At 46.2% G+C, this 12107-nt stretch overlaps 1 protein-coding gene across 2 annotated transcripts; it reads right to left on the bottom strand.

Annotated features, from left to right (window-relative positions):
- Positions 1 to 727: 727 nt before the first annotated feature.
- On the bottom strand, positions 728 to 6782 carry TMEM213 (transmembrane protein 213). 2 transcript variants are annotated; one of them, XM_074901262.1, is made up of 3 exons: positions 6190 to 6782; positions 3881 to 3952; positions 728 to 2291 (listed from the first exon to the last, which is right to left on the bottom strand). In XM_074901262.1, the coding sequence occupies exons 1-3, from the start codon at positions 6266 to 6268 to the stop codon at positions 2122 to 2124; spliced, it is 321 nt and encodes a 106-aa protein (XP_074757363.1). In that variant the 5' UTR covers positions 6269 to 6782; the 3' UTR covers positions 728 to 2121. The 2 variants fall into 2 exon arrangements, with proteins under 2 accessions (XP_074757363.1, XP_074757364.1); XM_074901263.1 differs by having other exon boundaries at positions 729 to 2291; positions 3881 to 3949; positions 6190 to 6778.
- Between the last annotated feature and the right edge of the window lie 5325 nt (positions 6783 to 12107).

The raw sequence follows: 12107 nt of genomic DNA on the forward strand, positions 1-12107 counted from the left end.
TGGGCTATAGGACATCTAGAGCTTGCATCGTGTGCTTACAACTCTTCAGACTGGAATAGATTTACTTCCGTGACTGGCTGCGTCCATGCACTCACAGCCTTAGCCAAGGAAATGCAAAAGCTATGGAACGTATTCCCTAAAAGGTGAAAAACAGTGCCATATCCAGCAGACACTTCTGTGTTCCTGACCAGGAGAACAATCTCCATAAGACTGGAGAACCGCAGGCAGAGGTCTGCAAAAGGTAGACACTAAGGTGATACGTGGAGGTTTTCACAGTATCTATCACGTTGCTTTCAGGCCAATGCACACTTTCCATTATTAAAACTAATAAATCAGGGAAAAAATGATGGATGTAGCTGTAAGATTGGTTGTCCATCAGTGACTGCAGAGGTTCTTAGCTGTCAACTCACTGTTCTTTCAGTCAGCACCAACCGTAAAATGTAGTCCCTTGTTTCTGTAAGTTCGTACATATATGAGGTTTGGTTTGGTTTTTTGTTTTTGTTTTTTTTATGAAAAGTTGTAGTTGGCTGGTCCAACACAGAGATTTGGCTTGTGAAAATTACTTCTGTTTTAATCATTGTATGTTGAAATGTTAAGATTTTTTTCTTAATTGAGCAATGTTTTGTGATTGTTTACTACTACTAATGTGGTGCATGTGAGAAGAAAATGCCCAAAACGATGAAACAAAACACACACAGTAAAAAAGCGACAGAAGCCTTAAGCCCTTCCCTTTCAAAACTTTATTTCCTGATGCTAGCATCTCTGCCTAGCATTTCACCTCAGAAGATATTTTTTGTCTTAAGAGATACTAATGATAGGGGAGGATGTCTTCTCTTCAGTGTCTAACTTGTACCCATTCCTGCTTACGGTGGATAGTTGATAAGGAGCAACTGCCCATCACTCTGAACGCACAGTGTTGTCCTGATCAAAGTGCCTAGTTGTGCCAGAATTCATCTGAAGAGTCTTAAACTGAGTTGTATCTTTTCTAACTGGAAAAGTTATGCATTGAAAAGCTGAAGGGAAGACTTTAATGATATTTAATAGATACAAATCTCCAGTAGATCTTTCTTTGGTTTAAAAGCAACTTTTTATGTTTCACTTCAGTTGGTCTCTAGCAGGTTTGGTAATCCTGTGTATGTCTAGATGGGTTTAACACTGATTTATTGTTTTAATAATGGACAGAAATCAAACTGGTGCAACTGCCCCAAACAAGACAGTTTGACTGCAGGGAGGCAAACCCTCCTGTGTGAATATTTCTTGTTAGAAGCAAGTTTCTAACAATTTGGGTTGGGTAATTCCTTGCCAGTATAAGCTTTATGAATATAAACCAGTTAGAATCTTTCCATAAATAAGAGTGTTTATTATCATCTTGCATAAATAGGAGCAGTTTTGTGCATGAATTGGATATGCTGGTTTAAACCTGCTTGCCATGATTCAGCTCAGCTTAGTTACACAGACAGGTGCAAGCTAAATAAATACAGTCAACGTTCAATTCCTACAAAACAGTTCACATATAAACTTCACTGGAAAAAGTAGTTTTGGTTTTAAACCAACCCAAGCAATCCTTAAGTTTCCATAACAGATATTTCACTTGTATCAGTTAATAGAATTTAAAATCCGCAGTTTAGGGAGTGAGGAGGACTCAGTATAATGAATGAGTTACATCCCCTTACCAATGTAACCTGGCCTATAGCCTAGTAATGGATCTGGTAACACTGATCCTCCAGAAAATAGCTTTATTTGCCCACTTCATGTTTCAGAGTCAAAGGTTATGCACTGGGTTGTCTTAAGGCAATGTGCTATAGGCTGGTAACTGATCCTTCAGCATCTCATCGCTCCTGGGGCACTCACAGCAAGCATGGAAACGCTCAGGGAAAAGTTTTCTGTGCACTGTGGGACATATGTGGTGGTTTGCAGGGACTTGCCCGCTCTACACCTTGGCTGGCAGCTCTGACCCGCCGGGAAGATGAAGCCCCAGTAGGTGCCCCATTTAGATCTGGCCTATTTTGGCTGAAGGTATGTTCCCTTTCTTTTTTGTTCCTTAGGAAGTGCTTGAGATGCCAGTCAGTCTGTCTGCACCTCACTGCTCCCGGGTTCTGCTGCTTGCTGGCTTGCCCTGCTTCAGGCCACGAAATATTTGGGTTCGTCAGGCCGGAGTTTCATGACCTTGTCCACGCAGAGCAGGATGAGAGTCAGAAACCAGAGGCTCCAGCCAACGGCTGCTGCAATCCATCCATAATCATCCACACCCGTCGCGCAGCACATGGCTGCTTGTGTGCAGAAGTTCATGTCTGGTGGCAAAGAAATTAAAAGAGCTGATGAGAGACCAAGTACATAACAGATTTTCATTGCAGATAAGACAGTGACTTCACCGTATGCCCTGTGGCCTGTCAGTCTGCTTTGGCATCTTTCTCCTAGGCCTGACTCTTAACCTGGGGGATGGCAATATTCAGTTTCATCTGTATGTCTTCAAGACTCAATCATCCCTGTCTGGCCAAACACCTAAGCTGCTCCTCTTACTACTGCGCTCACCGTTATGGAAATCTTTTAAAACACCTACTTAGCATTTCCTCATTCAGTTTTAGGAATGGAGTGTGATAGAAGTAGACACTTAAAAATAAGCCTGGGATAAAGAAAACTTCATGTGAGAGAGTCAGAGATTCTCTAGTGGAGACATGCTTCAGCAGGATCTCCATTAGTTTAAGTACTCAGTACCTCTGCTGGCAATAGATGCAGAGACTGTTCTCTGCTGGGTGTGGCTTGCATATAACAGCTGCAAAATACACCACCATTGGGGGATCATTATGTGTTTAAAAATGAAATAATTTTAATAATTCAATGTATTTTTTCTTGCACCTTTTGCATCTTTTTTTTTAAATCAGTCCAATTTTCTAAAGTCGGTTAAGGAATGTGTTATTTGTTGTTTCAGTTATGCTGTTGGCTAAAGGTATCTGCCAATTTTTTTCCATCACAATGGCACAGTGAAGATACCTAGCTCTGTGTCTGCATCCTGGGTGGTAACGTGGAAATAACCAAAGGGATCTTGGAGGACACTGGTATCTTGACCCCTTGGGCTGGAATAGAAGCTGAGCATGAAACCCCAGCACCCAGGAGAGCCGAGGCAGCCAAAACGACCTTGCAGCTGTATGCATTGCATGTGGACATGCATTAAGCTTGTCAGCTGTGAAAAGCAAATGTCTTCTGAGCTTGGTGCAGGGCAGCCAGCATCCTGCACGTTTCCAGAGAAGAGGCAAGTGCGGGTGCTGCTCAGTTGCTCTCATTCATGTGTGTCAGGCAGGACCATGTTCCTGTGCATTGGCCTTTAGTGCAGTACAATTGTCCTGTGTGGCAGGGAGCAGCTCTTCCCAGAACGAGAGATATGTTCTATATGTGCCTAGAGAAGGGGGAGGGACGCATGCCCCCTATGCCCATGTCATGCTTTGAAGTATCGTGGCTCTGCTGGTACACATACTATAATTCAGGAAGTGCAGGACTGCTGGGATATTTGACATTTGGGATGGAGAATGGCCGGAAGGGCTGGTGGGACCTCAGGTTGCTTGGGACTGGCTGTCTGGGGAAGACCTGGAGGGGTAGGGGAAGGAGGTTTCTTCCCGAAGACCACATTGTGCCTACAGGCAGTCAGTCTGGTAGGGAGCTTTAGTTGAATTGATCTGTTCAAAGCTATGAATCCATTAGAATTTGCATAAGATATACAGGACATGCCAGTGGAGGAGTCTTAGAAATGCGTCCCAGAGTTTTACCCGCAATGGGAGCCTTGACAACAGATAAATCCTTTTCCAGGACAGCCTCTCAGTCACCTGTGTCGTCTCACCACCTGGCTGTATCATGGTAGTAATGATAGTGATTTATGAAGACTTACTAAGACATGGTGATTCGTACTCAGTTGTGAGCATGGAGCTTGTTGAAACATTGGTGATGTCTTCAGCTGCTGCTGGAAGAAAAGCATAGGAGAAAAAGCAAGTTGGATTAGAAAAGCAATACTGGGCATCAAGCATAAAAATCTGAAAGCCATTGGTCTTGAAGAGATCTGTGGGATGGAAACAACCTGGAGAAAATAAGTTCCTGCCCCTAAGCATCACTGCATCAGGGTAAGCCTCCTCACTCTACCACTGTCAACACAGGCTCTAGAGAAACCTGCTGGAGCACCAGCCCTAAGGAGCAGAAGGATCACTGCCTCTACCTGAGCATGCCCCTCGTGTGAGCTGTTCACTCAGAGCTCAAATTAACCACTGTCCTTTCCCAAACTACAGGGGCAGAACGAACAGGAATTAAATGGGAGAGAGCATTCAGTGGCATGGGGAGATCCATGGCCAGCGAGGTGTACATCTACCTCCTTTTGCCCTTAGAAAATTCCTGGTGTCTCTCTGGGGTGCGAAGGAATCTGGCTGAGCTGAGGGCTGAGCCCGTCCGTGCAGAGCTTCAGCAGATCCACCACAGCCTCAGTGGGAAGCTTTGGCTCTGCTGCAGATCAGGTGGAGCTGTGCCTGAAACTCATTAACCAGCTCAGATTGGAAAACACAACATAGAGAAATAAGTAAGGGAGGGAGAGGAGGACAGGGACTTCGGTTAAGGTTTTGCCTCTTTATCCTACTTCCTACCTAGAATCGGAGCACACTTGCAGTCTGGCACAGTGTGGTGACTGGTCTCCAAGCCTCCAAAGGTACATGGCATCACAGGCCAAACCCTCGTTAGACCTCTTAATCCCCCCCTTGCTCCTCAGTTTCAGCATGCACCTCATAACACTGCAGGATCAGATGTGAGGACAGCTGCAGGATGCTATGGTCCCCGTGCATTAATACCAGCCTGTCCCCTGCTGCAGAAGGAAGGGAGTCAAAGAAATATCTCCTCCGGGGCCACTATGAGCAGCACAGTTCAAGTTCAGCCAGATGAAGTATCCCATTGCTGAAATGGACCCCTGCAGAGATAAATGAAAAACAGCCTGGAGAGGCTACGGGAGTAAGGGTTCCTGCTGCATGCTGATGGAGGGGCTCCAATGTGCTGCTGGTCTGGTCCAAAGATGAGGCAGCAGCTATGAAAGAACTATTTCCAGTCAAACCATTAGTGTGGAGTGTGATAGAGAGAAAATCAGTTCCAGCTTGATTTTGTTGAATACTTCAAAATAATAGCTCAGGTTTAGTTTCAGCTCAGGAAAACGAAACAGAACCAGTTCTTTGACTAAACCTTTGCTTTGAGTTTGGTATTGTCCCAGCAATAGCTTATAAACTGATGTTGTCCTGCAGATGTCCCCCTTCAGGGCACCTGCTTTGCATTTTGAGCTGACTGACCATCAGCAAGACCAGAGCTTTCCTTCTGGCTGCCACCACGCTGGGAACAGGTCCCTGGGCAGACTGCTCCAGGGAAGGGTCTGAGTGCTCCCCATTCCTCTCCCTAGACTCTGCTAGGACTTGCTGAATGACCTTGGTCAAGCCCATAATTTGTTTTCTGAGTTAATAAATACCTTACAGGAGCACTGGGAAGAATCATTAAAAACTGTATGACCTGTGGAAGAAAGCGCTGCAGAATACAGTGTTGGTTCATGTTTATAGACTTTCCAGCCCAAAGGACAGGCTGTCAAAGCTAACCCATCTTTAAACATCTGGCAGGTCTCAACTGGTGCTGATGCACAAATGCAGGCAGTAGCCTGATGGGAAAAGAGCAGCTCATGGTTCTCATTTACATTTTGGTTTTAGGCAACTTCTCCAATTAAGGGGACACCCAAGCCAGATTTCCTGAAAGAAAAAAAAAATCTAATAAGAGCTAAACTGGACTACAGTGAGCCTCTTGGTATTTCAAGTGGTCCCTTGCTTCAGCAAGCACATGATGGCCAAGTAACTGTGGTCCCCTATCTCCTTGCCATTCAGCGGAGCAACCTGCAGCTCAGCCACATCTACAGTGGATCTGTAAATAACTGGCAAAAGCACCTCTTATCAGAAAGATGCTGTGATCAATCATGTCAGGTAATTCTCATTAGCATTAATTAATTCCAGCTCCTTACACTTTTTAGATGAGCCAGTGGAGTCCACCTTGTTTTTAAAGGACAAATTACTGTCAGTGGTCAATACATGTAAGTATATAGCAGTAGGAAGTAGGTACAGTACTAAGTATAGGTATAGTAGAAGGAGTAAGGGGAAAAGGCAGGGTATGGAAACTGGAGCATAAGAGAAATACCTGCTGAGCAGGAATGCCAGGTCACAGTGGCGAAGAAGAGCACAGCGAAGGCTGCCCAGGGCTCGCAGAAGTGCTTCATGCCGGGGGTCCAGCTCCCACCCAAGCTGCCACACAGACCACACAGACCAGGTCGCTGTCACTGGCAGCTCTGGTTCAGCAAATCCTCGATCACCTCAGAGAGCCGATGTGCAGGGCAGAGGGTGGAGCAAAGGAGCTTTCTGCTGCCAGGACACCTTGAACTTTCCTGCCACAACCGGGTGAGGAAAGAGAAGGGCTCCAACAAAAACAGCTCTAGCCAGAGGTGGATTCCAGCGCTGAGGCAGGTGAAGGGCCCCTGAAGGTCAAACCTGGAGGTTTCTCCCCAGGATCTGCTGCAGCTGGAGCGAGGAAAGGCCTCTGGAGCCAGCCCTTCCCAGTAGGGTCCCAGGTAGCTTCTGTCTTCTGAGTCTCCTTTTGGTCCTGTGAAGATGGTCTCATAGAGCTGGACAGGAGCAGAGGATCAGCATAGAGAATTCATCTCCCTATTTGGCTTTGATTTTGCATGTTTGCTGGCTTGACTTCCCCCAAAACTGCCCAGTAGTGATGCTTTTTTGAAATTTTGGAAGGTCTGTGTGGAAGCTTAAAAAAAAAGCAGTCTTTGGTCACACTGGTACAGCAGCTGCTGAGTTAACACAGGATATGGGCATGTTTCCACCAAGAAATGGCATGAAACCAGTGGCTTTGTGTAGACTACTGGCAGTTATTGTCCAGTAACAATAGCCTTTTCTTTAGGACCTGTGTTGGGTTCTGGGTTGGGATCAGTTCAAGCCTGGGGCCTCTGCACAGGAGAACTGCTGCTGTTCTCACCCTCTGAGCACAGCTGTGTCACTTCCTCCATCATCCATGTGCAGTGTGATGCTGGAAAAGATTATTTTTTCTTCTCTTGTAGTTATGCCACTACCTCTGTGACATGGGCAAAGCCAAGAGATGCTTCTCGCTGGCACAGCTGTATCTGCAGACTGGGAGGGATGCTGGCAAAATGGTAACAGCTAGAGGGCAAGATAAAAACAAGTGCAGCATGTTGCTGCAGTCCCCCAGGCTGTTGGCTCTGCTTGCTGCTATCTTTGACCCACCACAATGTTGTTGATAGAGAAAACTTCAGGTATTAGATTGGACAGGAAGGCACTGGGAGAGGTGGGCTTGGTAGGGAGCAGGTTCCTGGTGCTCTTCAGCAGTGGTCACCCACAGCTTTTAGGTGCTCACATGAGAACGAAGTTGTCTGGGGCCTGTTTGGGATGTGCAGCTATCCCATGGGAGGCAAGGGGGAAGGTGTCTAAGGCAACAATTCAGCAATCCTAGGAGGACAGACAGTATTTAATTTTTTATTATTTTTTTTTTCCCTCCACACTACTGAAATCTGCACGGAGGGGCATAATAGACTTTCCACAGGAACTTGCAGCAAACTGCCTGCAATGAGGTGATGTTATGCAAAACTGTGAGGTTAGTTTGGTCTCCCATTGTTTAAGAAAAAGCTTGAGAAAAAACCCACATAGGCTTAGCCCTGCCCAGTGTTTCTGTGGGGTGAACTTGCTTGTTCTCCCTGCTGTCAACCCCCCACCAAAAACACTCTCCTTCCCTCCAGCTGCCAGTATTTCCACAACGCAGCAGGACACGGGCAACCACAGGTTTCCCCCAGAGAAAGGGCAGGCCAAGCCACAGATGAAGGCAGGTCGGCTGAAATGGGCACCTTTACCCGCCTTGTCTCCTTGTTTTCATGTCAACACGCTGCTGGGGCTGGAAGAGGTAGGGCTGTGCCAGCCAGTCCCCGACAGCTGCCTCCTGCTGCTGCAGGTCTGTGTGGCCCTGTCCTTCGGTTGACACCCGAGGGGTGGCCCAAAGTGTGCGGTGCTCGGCTGGCAGCCAGGCTGGGTGCTTGACCCCAGCAGCCATTGCTCTTGGTCTCAGTAGACATGAGTCATGGCAGGAGAGATGCTGGAAAAACGCCATGAAAGCTCATATTGCTTGAAATTAACCTAGAGGATAATCCTTATCTCTGCCTCATTTCAGTGTCTAAGTCCTTTTATGCTAGTTGTCTTTAATTTGTGTTTTCATGTCAGTGCTCTGTTGCATCAAAACTAAAACTTAGCTCTTTACTGAGGAAAGGTACTCCACTTTATTCCAGTTTCACTATTCCTTCCTGAATTTCTCATCTGTCATACCTGATGAAAGTTGACCTGGCAGTTAATTTTCTAAAAATAAGTAGTATAAAATTGTTCAGTGCAGCACAAAGTGTTTGAGGGGAAATGAAAAGACAAAACTGCTCTGCTATTGCATGAATGATTAATTTGTAACGAAATCTCTTTTGAATTTTAACTATTACCTAAATGCTTTTTGTCAGCTTGCAGGTAAATGTGCCCATTTCTAAGGGATGCTGAAAATATTTTGCACAATTAACATATTTCTTTTGCTTTCCAAAATGTGTTCCCTCCGTGGTTCATAAAAGACCTGCTGCAAAGTCTCCTGAATCAGTGAAGAGGCTGCGCTTGGATTCAGTGATTTTTGAATCGGATTGGAAATTAAGACTTTGCTTGTTAAGTTCAGACACAATGGGAGCCTTATAAAATCATTTCCTGACACAGATTTGGATTTGTTTCATTTCTTCTTTGTAACACATTCATATTTCAGAGCTATGACTGCCCGAAGAACGGTAAGTCTCCAAAGCCGTCCCTGGCTTGGTTTCTAGGCACCGCAGGAATGCCTGTCTGCACGGGGGTGCCCTGGCATGCAAGGCACAACTGCAGCACCAGCAGAGATGGGGAATTCCTTTCCTTGGGCTCCCCTTCCCGTGCAGTTCTCAAGGCAGGACTCTGTTTATGTGAATTAGGTACATCCCCAGTCCTACCCCTGGAGACTCTTCCATGGTGTGTGGGGCTGCTGGTCAGCTTTTCCTGACGACTATGAAGGAGGAAATACCTACCATTTGGTGTATTTTGTGCCACAGAGACTTCGCAGTTAACGTTCTCTGCTGACCAAGGCATTACCCTTGACATGTCACCACCAGGTGTGGCTCTCAAAGTCATTACCTTTATCACACATGTACAACTCACTCTGTAGATGTGTTTTCTGTTTACATAGGCAACATGTTTGTATTTTTAATTCCAAATGAAAGCTGATTGCTGCTTCAATCCTGTTCCATCCCAACAGTGACCAGCATGATTGCAACAGAGCCGCAGCACAGTATTTAACCCAGGCCGAGCAGTGCAGCAGACAGGTACATTATATCTGTGCATATCAATGATAAGAGGACAAATCCCTTTTTTCTATATGACTCTTGAGGTTGGGTTAACTACACCCCTACTCTCGTTTCAGTGTACCTGAGGTGCTACTCTGCTTAGCTGTTTTGGTGAAAGAGCTAAAAAATTAACATCTCATGTAGTCACACAAAACCACCTGCCTGGTGGAGCTAAGCATGGAGTGATTACAGCTGAGATACCGCTCCTAGAGCCACCTACTTCCCCATGCTGCTGGAAGTGATGACAGCCCAGCTGGAGGAGTTGCATATTTGGAACCCCCCTGAGCTCTGTGTGCTGGCACGATGAAGGTGATGATTAGTTGACAATTCCTAGTTATTAGTCACAAGGGCTCTGTACAGCCTTTGAAGTCATGGTGCTAAACACCAAGGAGGATGCTTGCACGTGGTCTCTGCTATTGGTGAGACCGCAGGAGTGGATCTATGTCCTACACTTGCTTTGTAGGCAGCAGAATCTCCAAGTGCAGCTATAGAAAAGATGTCTGTTGGGAGGGCAGGTCTGTCTGTCAGCAATCCACTCTGTATTGTGGGCTGAGCTCCCTCCCAGGTGGCCTTTATAAAGTTCAAAAAAGCTTAAGGGCCTCTATAAAGCCCTCAAAATGGCTTTAAAAAGCTCAAAACCCTAATCCTGATACCAGTAATGTATCCATCAGGAAGAGGACCATTTTGTCTGGTATCTTCACTGATGTGAAAAATAACCATCTAAGGTAAAGCTACCTGTGAACAGGGAATCTGAGTTTTAAAACGAGGCAAAGAGAGGAAAAAAATCAAAACCACAAGGGTTTTACTCTTAAAATGAAAGAAATGTAGTAGGGATCTGCTTTCTGTTGCACAGAGGAAAGCAGCTTTAGCATTTTGAAAAACTCCACAGCCGTGCCCTTTGTGTTTTCTAGCCCAGGCCGGGGTTGCTAGTAGACCAGTGTTGAGCATGTGGCCCTGCTGTGACCCCATGCTGTCCCTCTGGAGACGCCAGAGAGAAAGCCCAAGACTAGCTGCCCCGGCAGCATGGGGCTGACGGAGAAGGGCTGCCTTCAGCTCGCCTGGGCAGAGGCACTGGCACTAACAATGAGCCCACTGACAGGGCTCCTCCAAACGGCGCCTCATCATCAGCTGTCATCATCTGATCTTTAATAATAAGATTATTATAAAATAATGTTCTTACTTCTACATGCCAGAGGCATGAAATAAGATATGCTTTCTGCTTCTCTCCTCTGCCTGAGAAGTGGGAGGAGGGAAGGGCAAAAGAGATGGCTTTATCCCTGCACTCCATGTTTGCTTACTCCTCAGCTAACGGGATGGAGTGGCCAGCGTCATGTGTCTTGCTTTGGCAATGAAGTGTGTGTTGGGGGCCGCTTCTACTCCCCCCGTCCCAACAACTTGAAGGAAAGTAACTGAGTGTAACTGTGGGACTGAATAAGAGCAGCATAGGAGCAAATCCTGGTGCCATCAAATGAACACAAGAGCTTTGCCAGAAGGAAGAATGTGCTGCAGGTTCAGAGGTGGGAGTAGTAGCCTGAGAAGCTTGGGTTTTTCTGTTGTGTCAATATATGTCAGTTGAGAACTGAATGATGACTCCTGTTATTTATCATTATAGCACAGGCTGGAAGGCAACGTCCTTCCCTTCCCACACCAGCTTCCCCACACCCCTGCAGGGCAGACGTGCAGTCAATGGCAATGACTTCACTTCTGCCTTACCAAGAGAAGTTCCCATTTCTCAGCAGAAAATGCCGACTTTCATCAGCCTTTACTCTCTTTCTTCGGTAGCACAGATGGAGAAAGCAGAGCTGAAAGCAGTGTTAGGCTTATGGTTGGACTAGATGATATTCAAGGTCTTTTCCAACCTAAATGATTCTGTGATTCTGTGACCACTGGTAGTGACTGGTATGGGAGAGGCACGGTGCATGCAGATGGGAGGCCAGGGAGCCCTGTGGCCGGTTCAACCGGAGAGTTGCTGAACAAAATGAAAGTTTTAGACATACGTGTCAAAATTACCTTATAATTTTTAATACCTCCCTTTTGGGCTGCGCAGCTTAAGGCAGCTGGATTTCAGGAAGAGGCAGGAGCCCTCTCGCTCTAGCTGACCTCTCAAAGTGGGGCTGTTCTTCATTGCTTTTCAATAGAAAAACCTCTGTGCTGAGAAACTCTCTGCTGTGACCCACCTTTCAGCATTGTTCCCTTGGACAAGTGACTAGATAGCTCCGAAAAAACATGTGTGAGAAAGCATTTCTTTGAGTGGTACCTTACAATTTACATATAACTGTGCATTTTCATTAACTCTTCTTTTGAGATAAAACTTCTGAGAGGTGGCTAGACTTAATAGTGACCTAGCCAGCCTTATTTATGGGGATGAAACCCTGTCTCCTCTGACTTCAGTGGGACCTAAGCCACTGGTTTTAGGAGGGACCGAATTTCTCTCTGGAGCCCTTGATTTAGCAGCTGAAGTGGGAGAAGGTCTATAAAGCCACTTTTTCCCACAGCATTTGTTATTTCAAGGGGTGAGTATCCAGTTCCCTGTCAGCATTGCCCCAGGCTAGCACAACTCTGCTGACTGAGCCCCTGCGCTCCCAGCCCCCTCTTTGCCGTATAGTTCTGCCCGTCCCCCCGGCTGCAGGAAAATCATTAATCTTCC

The sequence above is a fragment of the Athene noctua genome, chromosome 3 (assembly GCF_965140245.1).
Source record: "Athene noctua chromosome 3, bAthNoc1.hap1.1, whole genome shotgun sequence".
In the NCBI taxonomy this organism is placed as follows: domain Eukaryota; kingdom Metazoa; phylum Chordata; class Aves; order Strigiformes; family Strigidae; genus Athene; species Athene noctua.

Coding starts and splice junctions, on each gene's coding strand:
- TMEM213 (XM_074901262.1), bottom strand. CDS start 6,268: ATGAAGCACTTCTGCGAGCCCTGGGCAGCCTTCGCTGTGCTCTTCTTC. Junction 3,953..6,189: donor CTGGCATTCCTGCTCAGCAG/GTATTTCTCTTA, acceptor CTTTTCTTCCAG/CAGCAGCTGAAGACATCACC. Junction 2,292..3,880: donor GTACGAATCACCATGTCTTA/GTAAGTCTTCAT, acceptor CTTTGCCACCAG/ACATGAACTTCTGCACACAA.